Source organism: Sycon ciliatum, chromosome 6 (genome assembly GCF_964019385.1).
Source record: "Sycon ciliatum chromosome 6, ocSycCili1.1, whole genome shotgun sequence".
Taxonomy (NCBI): domain Eukaryota; kingdom Metazoa; phylum Porifera; class Calcarea; order Leucosolenida; family Sycettidae; genus Sycon; species Sycon ciliatum.
In genome coordinates this window covers 11,861,673-11,883,691 of record NC_088648.1, presented here as the reverse complement: position 1 = coordinate 11,883,691, position 22,019 = coordinate 11,861,673, and the positions used below count along the sequence as shown (strand labels likewise).

General features: G+C 47.1%; 1 protein-coding gene across 1 annotated transcript in view; it reads right to left on the bottom strand.

The window, feature by feature from the left end:
- The window catches only part of LOC135819391 (uncharacterized), a 107,354-nt gene that overhangs the window by 52,765 nt on the left and 32,570 nt on the right, over window positions 1-22,019 (bottom strand). Inside the window, 8 exon segments of the mRNA XM_065332594.1 lie at window positions 6,369-6,428; window positions 12,239-12,313; window positions 13,144-13,206; window positions 13,798-13,912; window positions 15,021-15,176; window positions 18,200-18,309; window positions 20,822-20,967; window positions 21,566-21,587. Coding sequence (XP_065188666.1) covers window positions 6,369-6,428; window positions 12,239-12,313; window positions 13,144-13,206; window positions 13,798-13,912; window positions 15,021-15,176; window positions 18,200-18,309; window positions 20,822-20,967; window positions 21,566-21,587 — 747 coding nt within the window.

Below are 22,019 nucleotides of genomic sequence, written 5' to 3'. Positions count from 1 at the left end.
AAAAATAGAAATCGGGGACGGTAAACCGATAGAGAATTCCAAGACCGAGAAAGTGAGCTCTCGATGGTGAGAATCGGCCAAGGAGAACTGCTGTTTTAGTTTTAAGGCATCGAGGTCGGCCGTGCGCACTCGAGTGCACCAACAAAACCTGGCAGCCGTGCGCATATCTGCAAGTGCAACAAGAAAGGGCCGAGGAGACAGCAAGCGTTCCAAGTGAAGAGTTTACCTTCGTGTTGACTCAAGCTAAGGACTCAGGCCAGTCAGGAATCATACCAGTCAGGAATCATACCAGTCAGGAATCATACCAGTCAGGAATCATACCAGTCACTTGTCATCATGGTCATCATGGTCATGACTAAGGAATTCATTTGTGGCCAGGAAACTCCACACTCGCAGGGTGAAAGCTGCGAGGTCAAACAGAAAAGAGTGTGCCGAGCCGTGATCAGGAAACGCCGACGGTTCTACTGACAACATTGGTTAGCTAGGGGCGGCAAAATCGTGTAGATGCCAGGACTCCAGTTCACCAGTATATCACGGACATATCTTGGTCGACATGCACCCGCAGATTGAGAAAAATGACCAAGATGGCTTGGAGAAAGGACGTCTTCTCCTCGTGTCTTAACTGGCATCAAACAACAAGATTCTCTTCGGCACTGACCCTTCGCTGGTATCCGGTCAGTTAGGCGAGTGACATTTCGTCGCGAGACATTTCGAGGTGGTCATTTCATCGAGTGACAATTCGCGACTGTGCAGTTTCACAGCGTGATTTTTTCACCGCCTGACACATTTGGCGAGTACATTTCGACGAAGTTACATTTTCATCGCTGACCCTGTAGCCGAATTTTACTGAAAAACTGGAAACTCTGGATACGAAATCCTTGCTCTTGGTGACTCAATCATGGACGCTCATCCCGATATTACTGGCCTAACTTGGCGAGGCTAACCTAAGCTAGTGAAGGGTGGAAGGGTGGCATGGTCGTTTTGCCAGCGCAGTGACTTGTCACCACTCTAGCATTTAGAGGCTCATCACCAGCCTTGCAGATGAGGAGCGCAGCGCATCACAGCGTCGGGCACAACTAACCACTGATCATGCGTATCTTTACAACTCTCGTTGAAGTCGGTTTGGAATTTTGGTGCTCTGATCCATCCTTGGTCAGATCGAGCAAAGCTGCTGGCATGTACCATTACTGTTCCTTTCCGGTAGATGGCTACGGCCGAGAGTCTTTTCGGCCCTACCTTGACGCTTTGGCAGCCCAAATAAGGAGCCCTGACTGCATCAAGCAGGTAAATTGTGATCGTATCTGGGGACATTGCGTAGTAACTCTGGATAAGGAAGAGTGTCTCCAAAGGCTGCTGTGGGAGGGCTTGACCGTCAGGAACATTGCTGTGCAGGTACGTCCCTTTTATGGTGATGATGTTGTCCGGCTACATGTAATTGGGTGCCCCTTTGTCCTCGAGGATGCCACTTTGGTCACCATGCTAGAGCCATTTATGAAAATTGTCCACGGACCATCACGGCAGAAAGTCCGCCTTGCAGAGGGGGTGGATGTGATGGTTGAGAGCGGGAGACGGTTCATACTCGGTACGCCCCTGAGGTCAATCCCCAGTATGCTAGTTGTACCAGAAATGAAAACAAGGTTGCACCTTTGGCACGAGGCACAAGAATCGACATGCTGGGAATGTCACCAGCCGGGTCACAAATCCCTTAGCTGCCCACGCCGCCAGACATCCCGTGAGACCTCTGTGATACAAAAAGAACTGACCAAAACATCAACAGTTGTACCTGTTGAGGATAACAACCCTACGGTAGACTTGACCGCCAGTGAGCTCAAGCCCAGGGCAGCTCAGACAAACCCCGCCGTGCGTGGCAAGTCCAGGGCTGAGCACACGCCTACATCTGATACGGCACAAGAAGGTGACGACAGTGATGGCTTCACACCAGCCCGTAGGCCGAAAAAGAAGAGTCAACAAACGGCCGACCAGAGACCAGCTAACCAAGCTGCAAATTGTGAGCTCCTGGATGATGCCTTGAGTAGTGTTCTGCACCGGACAGGATCACATTACGAGGTTTTAGCCGACAACATTATTAAGGAGCCAGGCAGGGAGCCGCTAAAGCCCGCAGGCCCAGCCAGGCGGCTAGCGACACCTGCAGTCGCTAACAAGCCCCAACATCGGACGTACGTACACCATTGCTACATAATGTATCCTCGTTCAACAAAATAGTCATGTATATTACATTGCAAACGATAGGAAATTTCACACACATTAGTTCTTCCTTTTCTTTGCATCACTAAATCCCCTAGCACCATCTTTCATACCAATGAGCAACCGAAATCTGCGATCATGTACCAACCACGACACATCCCACTTGTCCGTAGGGTTCATGAATGTATGCAGTATCCGCTTCAAGGTCCATGCTCTAACCGCACTGATCCCCAAGTACGACATCCTGTGTGTCGATCTCTGACGGAGAAGTACAAATCCCAGGTTATAACCTTACCTGATGTGACCGCGAAAACAGGACTGGAGGCGGTGTATGTGCCTACTACAAATCATCACTTCCCATCACGCCACAGCCAAATCTCCGCCTAGACGGTGTGGAAGCCGTCTGGATACTGCTGAGATCGAAGTCCCAGAAGCACCTGTTCGGATGTGTATATCGCCCCCTCAGGAGCCGGTCGCGTACTGGACTCTCCTGGACTCTGCCTTCCATAGAGTGTCTCTGGTGACAACATCAATGACCGTTGTAGGAGACTTCAATGTGGGCATGTTCCGAGCCCAGAGAATGGCGCAACGTCAGCACCTTGAAGATGTCGCATCTGCTTACAGCCTCACAAACCACGTGCTGTCCCCGACAAGGATTACACCTCTCTGCCCCCAAGGTAGCACCATAGATTTAGCCCTTTCTACAGAGAACTCAGTGTCAACGTGCACAGTTGTTCCGTCCACCATACGTGACCACTTTACCGTCTGTGCTACTATGACCTTTGCTGTACAGACGAAGAAGTGCGTGCATGCTCCACAAACACGTAAGTTGCACAAAATCGATAATCCGCTATTTCGCGAGGACCTTAATTAAATATTGCTTTGCGCAAGACTTCCCCTCTGATGCCGATGTCGACACTTACTGGGAACTCTGGCACGATCGATTTATGACTGTGTTGGACACACATGCCCCGCTTGTACAAGGTGCAAAAAAATCTGCAGAACCTATGCCTTGGTCAAACCGCGACATTTATCAGTTGGACAAGAAGAAGAGAAGGTATCATCGCCTTTGGCTGGCTGACAAAGGAAATGTTCAACTCCACCAGCAGTACCGGAAGGTTCGAACTCAGGCAACGAACATGCATCGCCGTTGTAGGAATGAGTACTTCGCACGTCAATGCCAAGAACATTCCAGAAACCCACGCCAGATTTGGAAAGTCATCAATACCGTCACCGGACGCGGGAAGCAGAAAACCGAACCAACCTGCAACATCGAAGAGGTCGCCAACGTGTTTCATGACATTGTGACCGACCCAAAGCGCCCATCATGCCTAGCCTCTCCCGTCGGCCCACTTCCATCGGATAGCCTGCACACGTTCCAGCCAGCCTCGTGTTCCGTAATCTACCGTCTACTAAGTCAAGTCAACCCTGCGAAAGCAACGGGCAGCGACGGTGTCCCAGGATTTCTCCTGAAGTCCTGTGCTGAGGTCCTCACGCCATCTGTCACCACACTCTTCAACCTGTCACTGAAATCTGGTGCAGTGCCTGCCGGTTTCAAGTTGGCGGCTGTAAGCCCGCTGTTTAAGTCTGGGGATCCGTCTCAGCCGACAAACTATAGACCAGTATCGCTACTTCTGATTTTGTCAAAGTTGCTGGAAAAGCTGGTCCAGCAGCAGCAGCTAGTAGAGCACCTCGACCACACCGACGACGCTATCCCAGAAACTCAGTTTGCATTTCGCCGGCAGCACTCGACGGGTGATGCACTAGCCTTACTGGTTGATCAGTTGCAAATGGCTCGAGACAAGAAGGACTCCTCTGGAGTGTGCTTCCTCGACACGTCGAAGGCCTTCGATAAAGTGCGGCATGAAATTATGATCCAGAACTGTTTTGAAATTGCAGTTGGCGGTACGGTGATGAAATGGCTCGTTAGCTACCTTACAAACCGGACACAACAAGTCCGCATCGGTAGCGAACTGAGCAACATCACAGTATGCACAAGTGGAGTACCCCAACGACCTGTATTGGGGCCCATCTTGTTCAATATCTACACCCGAGCGGTAGCTGCAGCAGCTCACCCGACCCCTAGTATACAATTTGCTGACGATATTGCACTATACCAAAGTGGTCCCAACACGGCAACTATTTCACTGGGACTCTCGTCATCCGTCACTGCGCTGGCCGACTGGCTCGAAAAACGCGGCCTGATATTGAATGAACGCAAAGGTCAAGTTCTGTGCATCTGTGGGAGGGATGTGCCAACCAACATCGCTGTAAATTGCCATCAGACCCGCTTACCTGCTTGTACTGTGGCCAAGTACTTGGGTTTAACCATCACCGAGCAACTGACCTGGGACCACCATATCCACGATGTTACAGCGAAGGCGAACAGGAAAGTCGGAGCATTGTGGCGAGCCCAGCGATCCCTTTCCCAGAAGGCCAGGGCCCAATACCTAAAATCCGTTGTGATGCCCGACCCATTATATGGAAGTGTGGCCTATAGCACGTCCCTCTCAGCTTTTGCTCTAGAGAAACTCCAACGTCTTCAGAACCCTGCCATCCGCGCTGTGTTCAGCCTACCACCCACATCTTCGGTAAGCCGCCAAAGGGAGAGCATATCCCTCCGCAAAATCGAGGAGACACAACACCACCGACTCCTCGATCTCATCTGGCGCGGCCTGAACGGCCAATGTAGTACAGCGCTTTCAAAGCAGCTGACGCCCGCAACCACGGCCACAACTCGATATCAAGCCAACGCCGGGCTCATTTTGCCGCTGGCGCCGACCGTTCTTCCGTGGACCTGCGCTGTGGAACACTCTGCCAGCCAGTGTACGTTCCTGCAAAGCCGTGGCCGATTTCGCAGCAGCCGTGTACCCGTACACTCTCAGGCCATAAACGTTTTTAAAGAAGAGAAACAGTGCTATGCACACACGCACGCACGCGCGCACACACACACACACACACACACACACACACACACACACACACACACACACACACACACACAAGGACAATATGTAGGCATTTTAACGAACGGTCTTTTCCTGTTAGCTCTGTTTGTCCAGTACATGAGATACAACGTCTTTCTTGTTGTTTTTCCCTCTACATGTAGCTGCTTGCAGCAAGGTAAACGACAGTATCATGGCCTTTTCAGATTTTCATTGTACCTATTAATTTTGTAGTACCCCCCGGGATCAGTATTTCCACTTGAAATAATATTCACCAAAATGCCTCATTCTTAGCATTCTTTTTATTTGCTTCCATGCAATTGGGCTTATTGCCCGTTTGGTATTGCAAATTCAAATAAAAAGAAGAAGAACAACAACAACGTGCTGCTCCTACCCGAAAAAAGTGGTATGTCGAGCGTGACCGTAAACTGCTTCGCCTGGTCCAAAGATATGATAACGAGGAACCACTCGTCTTCCTCAGAGGCATCACCCATAATCTAGCTTTCAACGTAGCGGAGTAAATTCTGATGAAGGACTGACCCCACATGTAAATTTGAAACACTTTGAGTCAATACCGGAATATCAGAACGAACACACTCTATTGACTTTTCAACTAACAAGATGATTTCTCTTGGTTGATTGGTACTCGTGATTACTGCACATGTATAACATTTTCACTGTGTATCTTGGCACCAGCTGCGTAAAAGACAAGAATTCAGCGAAATGCTCTGTAGTCGAAAAAAAACCCTCTCCTAATTGGTAGTCACCGAAAAAGCATTTCGGCGAAGTGGGCCGGTCGAGAATTGTCCAACCGTCGACGCGGTTTTCGACCAATCGACGGCAATGAAATGTCACTCGCCGAAATGGTTTTCGGCGTACTGACCTAGAACCGCTGCACAGACTAGACCAGGGAGTCGCAAAATACTGGTATTTTACAACTCGACTGTACATCGCTGTACATAGATTAGCACGAACTCGGGTGCGTAGCCGCTATAACTGCACGAACGCTGGCCTGCGCGGCAATCGCCATTTTTCAAAATGGTGGTCGACGCTTTTTGAATTTTGTATGGTCGTGGTGAGCCCTGACTGTAATTCCCGCCCCCTGCCGAAAAACCAGCTGGGAAGCGACACGGTGTGTGTGTGGGGGGGGGGGGGGGATCAACGGTACTTTACGGTAAACATAGCATCCAAAGCAACACACTGATCATTCCTGCTTACCTGGTACTCAAGGGCATTTCTTAATAGCATGATAGCTGGCTGTGTTATACATGTCTTCATCTGAAAACCATGACACACGCACACGCACACACACACACACACACACGCACACACACACACGCACACACGCACACACACACACACACACACACACACACACACACCTCAGACATGCCCATCGCGGAAGCGATGATAGCGAACAGCTATGTTAGACATAGCAACTTGTGCTGGGATTACACCATTCAACAGCTTGTAAGGCTGATGAATTGACCGCCACCAATTTTTAGCCTGGTATCCACCACACAGCTGATTGAAGTGGCTTTTTTCTGGCCAGTGAATCCCTATTTTTCATTTTTTTTACACACACACGCCACACCACATACTCCTGCATACACTGGCTGTTGGTAACCACCCAGGAGAATGAAAGAAGAGCTAGGAGAATGAGAAAGAGAAGAAAGACGTGTGCGACCATAATAGTCGGGAATTGAACCCGCAAACTCTCGATTGGAAATCGACTGCACATACCACTGCACCATATGGGACACACACACACACACACACACACACACACACACACACACACACACACATACACACACACACACACACACACACACACACACACATGCGGAAATTACGGATACCGAAATGTCGCGTATTAAAGCCGGGCTTAGTCCTGTAGAAGCCGATGTCAGGGCTAGGCTTCTATTCAAAGTTTCAAACCAGGTATTTCTATGTGTGTCAACTGTCAACACTAAAACCAGGCTTATGTGCCGACAGTGTATCTTGAAAATCAGGCTTGTATTCAAAACAGGCTTCTTCATGAGACAGGCTTTAATACAAGACACTGTTGTGTGTAAGAAATCACCAAAACTGAAAAAGTCGCATCCGTGGAATGACAATTTTGCCAGATCTATTTGGCTAAGGTGGGAATACCTTGCACTTTACCAGGATGGCGTGGCTATTATTTTCACTCATACATTAGCAATTTGCTGCCCAACCCTCAGCCAGCTTCTAGATGTTACAGCCTGACCTACTAGTAGTTGAAACTGTGTGATACACCCAAGGCCCACAGCAGCGGTGACTATGCCAACGGGCATTTTCTCATTTAACTTGCCGCTCCTTGGCCCAGTTTCCCAGTGATCACTAGACTGCCACTACAGTACTGCCACCGGGCGCCGAAGAACGGAGCGCCGAAGAACGGAGCGCCGAAGAACGGAGCGCCGAAGAACGGAGCGCCGAAGAACGGAGCGCCGAAGAACGGAGCGCCGAAGAACGGAGCGCCGAAGGACAGTCAGGCTAGAGTTTTACCAATTTTAAGAATGTCTAGGCTGGATTTTTTGCAGATAAGAATGGAAACTGCAATATACACTATAATGTACAGTACTCAGAAGTGTAACTCTGCATAAATACATGTAGCATTGTAGGTTTGGATGATACATTTCTGTCGTTTCATGGTAGGTCAAAATTTATTTATTATTATAAAGTGAACAGGCAGGTGTGCATATGCATCACCATGCAATGACCATGTACTGGTACATGCATAGACGGTTCACAAGTAAACGTTCGTACATACAATCAAGAGTACATACCCCCCCCCCCCCCCCCCCCCCAGAGTGTGCATCGCCTGATCCATCTCTGCATAGGGTCTTGGTCGAGCGGAATCAAATCTTCTGATGTCATGCGTACACTCCACACCAGCGCAAGGCCGGTCTCGAGGCAGGGCACCGTTGTTTTTGATCCGAGAGTACCCACGACTCCCCGGGCTCCCCTCAGATATGTACGGTATTATGACGCAAAGATCCGATTACGCTCGACCAAGACCCTATGCAGAGCTGGATCAGGCGTTGCACACTCTGGGGGGTTATGTACTGTTGATACAATGATATGTACAATCACGTACAGTCAACTTCGCTTATAACGACACTCAGCGGGGCATCAGAAAAGTGTCGTTATTCGCGAAGTGTCGTTATATCCGAAGTCTCATTATATGTGTCACAGTTGGATGGGACTTTGCTCCGGGCATGAAAATTATGTCGTTATTCGCGAATTGTCGTTATATCCGCAGTCGTTATTAGCGAAGTTGACTGTACGTGTAAGACTGTACCATCGACAAAGAATGAAACGGCTGTCTTCACGAAAAATAAGAACGGGCTAGGCTAGAGGCCAGACCCCCGCCCCCCCAGTTCTTCGGTGCCCTACAGTACTGTAGTGTGTGCAAACCAAGCTCAAACCAAGCTCAAACCAAGCTCAAACCAAGCTCAAACCAAGCTCAAACCAAGCTCAAACCAAGCTCAAACCAAGCTCAAACCAAGCTCAAACCAAGCTCAAACCAAGCTCAAACCAAGCTCAAACCAAGCTCAAACCAAGCTCAAACCAAGCTCAAACCAAGCTCAAACCAAGCTCAAACCAAGCTCAAACCAAGCTCAAACCAAGCTCAAACCAAGCTCAAACCAAGCTCAAACCAAGCTCAAACCAAGCTCAAACCAAGCTCAAACCAAGCTCAAACCAAGCTCAAACCAAGCTCAAACCAAGCTCAAACCAAGCTCAAACCAAGCTCAAACCAAGCTCAAACCAAGCTCAAACCAAGCTCAAACCAAGCTCAAACCAAGCTCAAACCAAGCTCAAACCAAGCTCAAACCAAGCTCAAACCAAGCTCAAACCAAGCTCAAACCAAGCTCAAACCAAGCTCAAACCAAGCTCAAACCAAGCTCAAACCAAGCTCAAACCAAGCTCAAACCAAGCTCAAACCAAGCTCAAACCAAGCTCAAACCAAGCTCAAACCAAGCTCAAACCAAGCTCAAACCAAGCTCAAACCAAGCTCAAACCAAGCTCAAACCAAGCTCAAACCAAGCTCAAACCAAGCTCAAACCAAGCTCAAACCAAGCTCAAACCAAGCTCAAACCAAGCTCAAACCAAGCTCAAACCAAGCTCAAACCAAGCTCAAACCAAGCTCAAACCAAGCTCAAACCAAGCTCAAACCAAGCTCAAACCAAGCTCAAACCAAGCTCAAACCAAGCTCAAACCAAGCTCAAACCAAGCTCAAACCAAGCTCAAACCAAGCTCAAACCAAGCTCAAACCAAGCTCAAACCAAGCTCAAACCAAGCTCAAACCAAGCTCAAACCAAGCTCAAACCAAGCTCAAACCAAGCTCAAACCAAGCTCAAACCAAGCTCAAACCAAGCTCAAACCAAGCTCAAACCAAGCTCAAACCAAGCTCAAACCAAGCTCAAACCAAGCTCAAACCAAGCTCAAACCAAGCTCAAACCAAGCTCAAACCAAGCTCAAACCAAGCTCAAACCAAGCTCAAACCAAGCTCAAACCAAGCTCAAACCAAGCTCAAACCAAGCTCAAACCAAGCTCAAACCAAGCTCAAACCAAGCTCAAACCAAGCTCAAACCAAGCTCAAACCAAGCTCAAACCAAGCTCAAACCAAGCTCAAACCAAGCTCAAACCAAGCTCAAACCAAGCTCAAACCAAGCTCAAACCAAGCTCAAACCAAGCTCAAACCAAGCTCAAACCAAGCTCAAACCAAGCTCAAACCAAGCTCAAACCAAGCTCAAACCAAGCTCAAACCAAGCTCAAACCAAGCTCAAACCAAGCTCAAACCAAGCTCAAACCAAGCTCAAACCAAGCTCAAACCAAGCTCAAACCAAGCTCAAACCAAGCTCAAACCAAGCTCAAACCAAGCTCAAACCAAGCTCAAACCAAGCTCAAACCAAGCTCAAACCAAGCTCAAACCAAGCTCAAACCAAGCTCAAACCAAGCTCAAACCAAGCTCAAACCAAGCTCAAACCAAGCTCAGCCAAAGCTCAGCCAAAGCTCAGCCAATGCAGCAGCAGCAGCAGCTTGCCCCTGCCGCAATTACTAGTAGCCATCCGTCGCCATACTCACCTCTAAATGCCATCAAGTGTATAGAACCACCCAAGAGTGTGCTACTCTGCATATGGGGTCTCCGACGGCGAAAACTCACATCACGTGTCTCAGATACGTTTGTACGTAGTACAAACGAAGGATAGCGTGCGCGCAATCCGAATATCTGCCATGATCATGCTGGGGATTTGCATGCCCGCAGTGAGTTTCTGTCAGAGTGCTTTTTTTATTACTCCGTTGCTCGCTAAAAACGGGCTGGAAACGTACAACTGCGACACTGCACCACGTGGTGTGAGTTTTCGCCGTTGGCGTACCCCATAGAAAGGGTATCAGGAGTTGCACACTTTTGGGGGGTTATATACTCTTGATGCTATTCATCAGTTCATGGCACAGCCCTCAAACACATGAAACACAGACTGAATAGAGAGGTTGCCTCTCTGGAAAACTGCATGAAAACTACATGTATGAAAGAAAGTGTGTGTCCACAGTGAGAGATGAGGTATGAAAGGTTCATGAAGTACATGTACTACTATATGACTGTAGTACATGACTGTAGTGCATGACTGTAGTACATGACTGTAGTACATGACTGTAGTGCATGACTGTAGTACATGACTGTAGTACATGACTGTAGTATATGACTGTAGTACATGACTGTAGTGCATGACTGTAGTGCATGACTGTAGTGCATGACTGTAGTACATGACTGTAGTGCATGACTGTAGTACATGACTGTAGTGCATGACTGTAGTACATGACTGTAGTACATGACTGTAGTATATGACTGTAGTACATGACTGTAGTGCATGACTGTAGTGCATGACTGTAGTGCATGACTGTAGTATATGACTGTAGTACATGACTGTAGTACATGACTGTAGTACATGACTGTAGTACATGACTGTAGTACATGACTGTAGTGCATGACTGTAGTACATGACTGTAGTACATGACTGTAGTACATGACTGTAGTACATGACTGTAGTACATGACTGTAGTACATGACTGTAGTGCATGACTGTAGTGCATGACTGTAGTGCATGACTGTAGTGCATGACTGTAGTACATGACTGTAGTACATGACTGTAGTACATGACTGTAGTACATGACTGTAGTGCATGACTGTAGTGCATGACTGTAGTACATGACTGTAGTGCATGACTGTAGTGCATGACTGTAGTGCATGACTGTAGTGCATGACTGTAGTACATGACTGTAGTGCATGACTGTAGTGCATGACTGTAGTACATGACTGTAGTACATGACTGTAGTACATGACTGTAGTGCATGACTGTAGTACATGACTGTAGTACATGACTGTAGTACATGACTGTAGTACATGACTGTAGTGCATGACTGTAGTGCATGACTGTAGTGCATGACTGTAGTATATGACTGTAGTGCATGACTGTAGTACATGACTGTAGTGCATGACTGTAGTACATGACTGTAGTACATGACTGTAGTATATGACTGTAGTGCATGACTGTAGTACATGACTGTAGTACATGACTGTAGTGCATGACTGTAGTACATGACTGTAGTACATGACTGTAGTACATGACTGTAGTACATGACTGTAGTGCATGACTGTAGTGCATGACTGTAGTGCATGACTGTAGTATATGACTGTAGTGCATGACTGTAGTACATGACTGTAGTGCATGACTGTAGTACATGACTGTAGTACATGACTGTAGTATATGACTGTAGTATATGACTGTAGTGCATGACTGTAGTGCATGACTGTAGTGCATGACTGTAGTACATGACTGTAGTACATGACTGTAGTACATGACTGTAGTACATGACTGTAGTACATGACTGTAGTACATGACTGTAGGTTTTCTGTAGAGCAGAACAACCTAAGCATTAGCGCCAGAAGAGCAGAAGAGCAGAAGAGCAGAAGAGCAGGAGAGCAGGAGAGCAGGAGAGCAGGAGAGCAGAAGAGCAGGAGAGGCAGAAGAGCAGGAATGTGGACTAGGACTGCCTCTTACCGACCGATGCAGGACATTCTTGGTGCAAATAACACCCCATACGACTTCACAGTCACTGTGGCATCCACCAGGTACCTACACCCAAACACATGTACACATATACATTATACATCAGCGAGAGCACAGGCACAACAGTGACCAAAATTCTACTGCTTCATAAGTCTGATTCCAGTGTCAAAACACTCATCGAAGCATTTTTGGCAATGTGATAAGCAATGCGACAGCCGCAAGATGGCGAAAAACCAACTCTAACTGCATCCACTGGGCAGCATACGTAACCACCGCAACTGGCTGATCGCAGTGGTTGAGCTCGGCTCAACTTTCGTCATGCTACCTACGATGCGGACCTTCTTAGCAGCAAAAAATGTAAGTTAGGGTCAAGATTTGCTTGTAGATTTGTAAAAGTTACCTTAACGCCATGGAGTTGTACACAGCTGCATTGCAAATCGAGTTGAATTTGTATCGCTTACATCCACACAAATCACTACAAGATGTACACATACATGCCCATTTCCAAAATCCTGGACCACTCTGAAACATTTTCACAATCCTGGACCACTCTGAAACATTTTCACAATCCTGGACCACTCTGAAACATTCCCACAATCCTGGACCACTCTGAAACATTTCCAAAATCCTGGACCACTCTGAAACATTTTCACAATCCTGGACCACTCTGAAACATTTCCAAAATCCTGGACCACTCTGAAAAATTCCCACAATCCTGGACCACTCTGAAACATTTCCATAACCCTGGACCAATGTGAAAAAAGCTTAGGATTTACAGTGGCCTATAGCGAATGTATACAACAATGCCCTTGTCCATTGGGCATTTCAAATAGAGGATTCATGGAAACATAATGCATCATTAGCAGGGAATTCGCAATGGGACATAGGCAACATACTTTCTTGAACTGGGTGTAATCCCTTGCGTTCATGTGGTCGTTTCTCTCCTGATTAGGCAATACCTAGGTAGACGCACAACATGAATATACACCATCAACACAAACAAGTACAAGCATCAACAGAAGAGAAAGGGGTCAAGAGTAAACACGCACACGCACACGCACACACACATATCTCTGAATACGAAAGAAAGCAAATGATCACAAGCATGATGACACATACTGTACCTGACACATGCTGTACCTGACACATGCTGCACCTGCAACCACGAGTGTGTGCGTGCACCTTGCTGGTGCAGCATGCTGATTGCTTGTCCTACTATTGCTCCACTCGGCAATTGTCCCGTTTAACTAAGTCCCTTGCTACAAAAGAACTTGCAAGCACAATAGTCAACTGCATAGTTGTCCTAGCGAAGAAAAGTTATTTCATCATACCAAAGCTTGCCAAGTCAGTCTCTCTGACGACGCAGCACTGATTTCAAGTCAGTCTCTCTGACGCACAAGTTCTCTCTGACGCAGCACTGATTTTGATGTCTGCAATAGGACAGAAATTGACCTAGTCACGATAGAAGGCTGCACTTTGCTCTTTCAATGAAAAAAAAACAGATAAGAAAGAAGGAATGAAAAAAGTTTTAGATGAAAAAAGCAACTCACATTCTCACTGACATTGACAATAATTCTCATGATGTGCTCCATCCATTTGTGTGAAAGACCATGGACTAACAACTGTTGCTCGAGTAGTTTACGAAGGTGGGCTAGGCGTTGCTTCCTACACACGTAGCATACATGTATGTGCAACAATGAGAATAGGTACTTCAAGTACTGTAAGACATGTTATTATAACGAGTCGCAAATTTAACGATTGTCCAAAATTCATAGGTTAACGAGAAGATATGTTAACGATCTTGCAGTATTCTGCCATATCCACACACAGCATATATGAAGCAGTACGGCCTCAACGGATCTTATTATAACGAAGAAATGACATCCGTTAAAACGTTAGATTTGCTTCCTCGTTATATATACATGTCTTACAGTACACTGTACATGTGCCCGTTATCTGAGCACGAGAGCACTACACAACAACAACAACAACAACAACAACAACAACAATAGTGCACAAAAAGGTGAAGCCTGCTCTTAAATTAAAATTATGCTAGCTCTCTCTGTCTCTGTCTCTGTCTGGCTCTCTGCCTCTCTGTCTCTCTCTGTCTCTCTCTGTCCCTAGACATCAAATTTGTTGATGAAATCATTTCAAATCAATAAGTTTATCAACATCCATTGCCACAGTAGCCAAGCCATGCTGCAATGTACCATAGCATGCTAGCAGCGTAGTGTTCATCTGTGTGACTGGGGTATGAGATTGCTCTTTGACAGAGCAGCTCAATCTTCGCTTCTCCTTCAAGCAGTAACATCGACCAGAAAACACTTTTGAAGCGCTCTCAAAGACGTTTTTGTCGTGTTTGTTCTTGAAAGCACTTGAAAGTTGAAACCATGACAAGTGCAGGGCAGTTCACAGCAGTGGAGGTCGTGGCCGAGGCAGGCCCAGAATGTCATGGCTTGATAATATTATTTCATGGACTGCACTTGACGTGCAGTCCCTGCTCGCTGCTGCAAGCGATCGATTTTTATGGCGCTCGCTTGTTCATACTTGCTCTGTGACGCCCCGATGGCCTTAGGGCTATGGGCTTGTGATGATGATATAAGAGGTTTATACTGGGTATATATGGGGTTTATATGCCCATTATAAACCACCTGCATGATGGGGCAGTTGACTGGAAGTTTGTATGAAAGGTCAGCATAATGGTCTATCCAGCTATCCAGCTCCTATACTCACTACATGTATATCGTCCATATATCAACGATAATAGCCTTACGTGAACGACTCCCTGAAGCTCTCTTCATGAACAGTTGATGCAGCTCTAAAACGTCCTCCTTGATCTTCATGACTGTCATGTGAATCCATCTGTTGAAAGAGTGCTTTAAAATCATGCACTGCAACGGATCCACTCCTCAATGATGACAGAGTGTATCTAGAAATAGACACCAGAAAAACACACACACACACACACACACACACACACGCACTCACGCACGCGCACGCACGCGCGCGCGCACGCACACACACACACACACATTCATACACCCATACCGTAAAGTCCGCTGCAAACGCCCACACCATTTTTGCAAGATCTGCTGGCCCCTACGCACTGACCCCATGCACCGTCACCGCTATCGTACGAAAGTGCAGCTCACACCGTGAGCGCTTTGCTACGGTAAACTATGCCCACTTTCCTGGTTTCAAAATCTCTTTGGGCACTAGCTACGAGATAGCTCGTAGTGATGATTATGATGTTGGTTGTTTTATTCCCGTAGCTATGCAAACGGAAGTAACGTCTGGCGCTACCCAGGGTCCACACAGCTTTAATTCCGTTTGTTTGTTTGTGCCTGACGACGGCATGCCTGGCGCTATCCCGTACATGTTCCGTACCATCAAATACAGCTGACCACCTTCTTCTTGGAAGAATGTGTATGTATGTAAAGTGCATCAGGGAATGCATGCAGGACGATAGTGCGGGTTCGAATCCCATGTTATGCTTTAAAAAATTGGAGAAATGAAATAATTATGACATCGCTATGCTTTTTTGTGTCTGTTTAGAGAGGAAATAAATAGTATTCACAAACAAGTCCCACTTATTGTTTCTGTTCGTAGAAGGAAATTGCAATGTTTTGGTCATATTGTTCGTTCCGGCTGTTTGTCATTGACTGTTCTTCAGGGTTGTGTTGCTGGAGGTCGTGGCCGAGGCAGGCCTAGAATGTCATGGCTTATCAATATATTATTTCATGGACTGCACTTGACGTGCAGTCCTTGCTAGCTGCCGCACGCGATCGATTTTTATGGCGCTCGCTTGTTCATACTTGCTCTGTGACGCCCCGACGGCCTTAGGGCTTATGATGATGATGATGATGATGATGATGCTTTTTTGCCTAGGTGAGTTTATCGAATGGAAGGAAATCTCGACAGAAGTTTTTCTTTGATGCAAGATAACGACAATCGCTTTAGCAGAGCCTCCTGGTAAGACAGACAGTTTGTAGGCATTACAGGCATTACAGTCGTTCTCGTTTTCTTGGTCAAATCTCAATGGTGAAATATGTAGGTCGAAGTGAAAACTCTCAGCTGTCTCCTTGAATAATTCCCAAAGCGATAGGAAGAGTAATTCTTGGGTTAGAGCACTCGTCATTTTGTTCCCAGGACATTTGCGCTCAGAGTGCGACGCGTGGGTCAACAACGGCTGGGATTTTCCCTGTTTACACCGCCCGTTTACAAGGCTACACCAAATGAAATTCAAAAGTAGGTTCCTGGGAGTGTCTATGAAAGAAAATAGAGTTCGATATGAGCAACGAGAGGTAAATGGCGGATGGAGATCACCTAGAGTTTGAGCTCGGCGCTGGTGTGCCTTCCCTGGCTTAGAGCGTCGCCGGGCCAGTGCATCCTATGGAGCCGAGTGTACACTCATTGCATTCCTCTCGTCAAGGCCTTTCCAGGATGCCCAAAATCATGGAAATTGTATAATGCAAACCAAAGTTACTTCCAATTCTAGGTACAGATTTGGTGATGGCGTGTGTTCGTAGACTTTTTAATCGGACAATAAAGGGACAACGAGAGAGCTTGGAAGCTCAGGGCCCTACGCTATGCTTTGTTACTTAGCTCATCGTGCATGTTGTGGGAACTGATGGAAATGTTTCCTGGGAAGGCGCTGACTCTGCCGAGCACGCGCGTTCTGGAGTCGACGGGATCACTCTGCCGACGTTTCCTGTGACCGGCGCTGACTCGCCCGTTCACGCCTATTTTGGAGACGACGGGATCTCTCTTCCAAAGTATGTTTTTGCTGACGCATCTTATCACCTATTCGGCAACTAACATCCATTCTAATTTCATTTCCTCCTCGTCTCCCTATTTCTTTCCGGAAAGTCTCTCTATACATCAGGGAGTCGTACTGTATTGGCAGCTACCCTAACGGGTCACGCCGCCCACCACCCAAGCATGGGTATGATGAGGGACAGTGGCAACAGAAACAAAAAAACAGCAAGCAGGGAGAGAAAGCAAGAGAAAGACGGCGATAGTAGTACATCTGGTGTGCGACGTATAGAAAAGAGAGATGACAAGAGATGCGCACAAAATAGGAAACAATAAATATTTTTGCAGTTCCGAAACAATCAACCAGGTGATGAGGTGTGGGCACCCGAAGTCCCACCTGGACTCCACTGGAAGAACATCCCACGCAGGGATATCAGCGATAGGCCAAGCGTTGAAAAACAGCCATGAGGACACATCGTCTAGAAGTCCACCGCGCTCGAACTGAAGTTGCAGGTTCAAACAATTTCACACGCGGCGTCAGGCAGCGTAACTCTTCTCCCTGCATCACCATCCATCTCCAGCAACCGTCTCCACTCACAGCTCATGCCTCTGCCACCACTGTACTCCTCAGAGCTTCGCAGTTTGAAACCATTCGGGGGTCAGCTACACCACCGCGAATGGAGAGACGAGGACGACAACGGTCGTGACTGAAAAGACACTGCCTTGGCGACCGCGTCGCGGAACCCTCGCCCCAGCAAATTCAGAAATACGCCAGGGGCAACTCTGGTGGACCCAGAGCCACCCCCTTGGCAAGACTAGTAAGAGGAACGACTGAAAACTCAGATAAAACGGAGCTACAAAAAGTGCAACCGTCCCCTTCAAGCACAGTTGCAACACACAGGGAGTCGTATACATGTACATAATATTGTGGCCAGCTGTTTGTAGCCAGCTGTGTTTGATGGTACGGTACGGTACAGGACAGATACGACAGCCAGCAAATGGCCAGCTGTGCGATACGGTACGGGACAGATACGGGTTAGCGCCAGGCGTGACACAAACAAACAAACAAACAAACAAACACCAAATTAAAGCTGTGTGGACCCTGGCTAGCGCCAGACGTTACTGAAGTAACGTCTTCTGCATAGCTACGGGAATAAAGGGACAATAAAGGGTTAAATATCAACAATAGGGACAAACCTTTGAGATGGAGTAGTTGGTACTACACCGCTAGATAGACCATGGCGTGATGTGTCATCAAAAGACTGCTGCTGCTGCTGTTGCTGCTGCAAAGCTGCTGTGGTCAAGTCCTGAACACATCACGCATATCACGCACATCACGCACACCATGTACATCACGCACATCAAATAACAAAGAAACAAGCAATGAGTGATTCAGACAATTGCAGGATAAAAGAGGTTGCGCATAATGAAAATGTGCAAGATTGTGAAGACACACCTACAGACTGAAAAAGCCCTCTGAGGCTCACCAACAAAAAGAATTAGTTTCTGAGTTCAATAACACAGCCACGCAACCATGCAGTCACATAGTCACACACAGTTACACAGTCAGACTCAGCACTCAGTTACATACTTAGTAGTACACAGTCACATAGTAACATACATGTACTTACACATACACAAAGGCAGAAGAGAACAGAGACAGCCGGCTAGGTCTTTGTTGTAACGCTGCGTTTCATGCACATAGCAAAGCTAAGGCAAACCTCAGACAACTGATAACCTGTACATCATCTGGGTCCAAATTTATACCCAGGCAGGTAGCTAAAAAAGACGTACAGCAACATCTCAAAAAGATGCGGCCTGTGCTTAGCGGAGAAGGTCAAAATCATCCGCGCTGACGCAGCCACGCTCCTCAACAAAAAATCAGAATTAGTATCAAAATGTCGACACCAGAATAAGTTCTACCTCTCGCGCTACGGCACTGGCATCACTTAGTCACCTGCATGCCGCCACCGGCACCTGCCTGCCGCCACCAGGCCCAGGCCAGGGCCTGCCTGCCCGCCGTCACTGTAACTAACGTGTTACTTGACTGTCACCCCTCCTTCTCGCCCTCCTTTTCTCACCTCGCATGTAATAACCGACACCATCCGCACCATGTCTCCCTAACTAACGTATCACTTGAAATGTCACACTAATGTCGCGCTTTTACCACCTTTGCGCGCTATGCCACCTGCTTTTTCGCGCTTCACTCACTTTGCGCTCTTTTTTAGCTACCTGCTTGGGTATAAATTTGGACCCAGATGATGTACAGGTTATCAGTTGTCTGAGGATTGCCTTAGCTTTGCTATGTGCATGAAACGCAGCGTTACAACAATGACCTAGCCGGCTGTCTCTGTTCTCTTCTGCCTTTGTGGTAATGCTCCATCCTTGTGGTGTTGAGCACTCTAGGCAATCTGGGAACTCTCGCTATTGTGTACTTACACATACATGTACTTACACAATCACTCAGTTACATACACCTAAGTGACACAATCACTCAGTTACATACACCTAAGTGACACAATCACTCAGCAACACACTCACATAGTCACACAGCTAACCAAAGTCAAGGGTAGATGCCTGCACCACATCACAGGAGCAATACTAGTTTCTGATTGATACTGACACACTTTACGATTCAACGACTTAGATGAGAGATGAGGGAGAGCACTGTTCTTATAGGGTAAGGATGCACCAAATTGGTGCAACATTCTGCAAGAAGGGAACCAAAGGTGTGAATAAAACAAAGCGAAGCGGTGTGACTAATGCTGTACTAAATAAAATATCAAAGCTGTACTAAATAAACACTAGAACATAGAGAAGCAAGAACACTAAAGAGAAGAAAGATAGGTGAGAGAGCAGAAACGCAACAACAAGAGGTGACGGAACTCGCACGCACGCACGCACGCACACACACACACACCACACACTCCACTACACACACACCACACACACACACACACACACACACACACACACACACACACACACACACACACACACACACACACACACACACACACACACACACACACACACACACACACACACACACCAAAGAGAAAACCAGGAGCTAACACACACACACACACACACACACACACACACACACACACACCTCAGACCTGCCCATCGCAGAAGCGATGATAGCGAACAGCTATGTTAGACATAGCAACTTGTGCTGAGATTTAGGGCTGCAACGAATATTCTATTTCACAAACGAACGAATACTCATCCATAACGAACGAATAACGAATATTCTCTCAAAATGCTGAATTATTTCTAAGGGTGAAACAATTATTTAAATAGGAACTAAATCGAATTTTTTTGTAAATGAATCGAATAATTCTATACCAAAAGAATCTTAGAAAGAGTTTGGCTAGTCCCCAGTTGTTCTCGACCAAGTAGATGTCTAGTGGAGTCATGTCCACTACTCCTGTGAGTCATAGTCCCCTTTCTCAACACATAACACATGTACATATCACTTCATCCGTTCAAGAATTACTACAAATAGATCGACAGGAGCAGAGTGTGCGCACGTGTCAAAACGAAAGAATATTCTAAAGGGGAAAATATTCCTTCCATCGGGTTCCTAACGAATATCAATCGAATATTCGAATATTCCTTGCAGCCCTACTGAGATTACACCATTCAACAGCTTGCAAGGCTGATGAATTGACCGCCATTAATTTTAGCCTGGTATCCACCACACAGCTGATTGAAGTGGCTTTTTCCGGCCAGTGAATCCCTATTTTTCATTTTTTCATTTTCACACACACACACACACACACACACACACACACAACCTCTCCAGGTACTTACCGCATCTGCAGCATTGGCTGTCTGAACAGTACTAGTACTAGTACCACCACCAAACGATGCACTAAACTGGCGATGGCGAGTGTCTTCTGCCATGCTATGAGTAGCAGTACCAAGTGATGGAATGGTCTCTTGTGTACGCACCAGTTCTGCACAACACACGCGCGCACGCACGTACACACGCACACACGCACACACACACACACACCAATTGACCATTCGACGATGCTACAGCAGAAGCCATAGCAACTTGTGCTGGGATTGCACTATTCAACAGCTTGCAAGCCTGAAGAATTGACCGCCACTATTCAGCCTGGTCTACACCACACAGCTATGAAGTGGCTTTTTCTGGCCAGTAAATCCCTACTTTTTGGTCTTTTTCATTTTTTTAACGCACACACATCACACCACATACTCCGGTATGCACTGGCTGTTGGTAACCACACAGGAGAATGTAAGAAAAGTCAGGAGGAGTCTGAGAAAGAGACCATAATCGTCGTGAATCGAACCCGCAACCTCTCGATCGGAAATCGCTGCACATACCACTGCACCATATCGGACGAGCGGACGCGACGTTGGTAGGAGGACCGGCAACCGCGAAAGCAGGTTATTGCCCACCGTACGAGGCAGAACGCCAGCCGAACACGCAATGCACTGACGATGCCTGAATACCTACTACTGCTGCTGCTGCTGCTGCTGCTGCTACTACTACTACAGCGGCGGCCATAGTGCTAAACTATAACTTACTTAGTGGTAGAGGTGGAATGTGCTGGACAGGCGCAATCAGATGTCCACATATACAGGATATATCCACCCATACAAGCAGATGTCCACAGATACAGGATATATCCACCGATACAAGCGAGCAGACAGGAAACACACGCACACCATACACACATACACACACACACACCATACACACACATACACACACACACCATACACACACACACACACACACACACACACACACACACACACACACTCAGACTCAGACATGCCCATCGCGGAAGCGATGATAGCGAACAGCTATGTTAGACATAGCAACTTGTGCTGGGATTACACCATTTAACAGCTTGCAAGGCTGATGAATTGACCGCCACTAATTTTTTAGCCTGGTATCCACCACACAGCTGTTTGAAGTGGCTTTTTCTGGCCAGTGACACACACACACGCACACACACGCACGCACGCACACGCA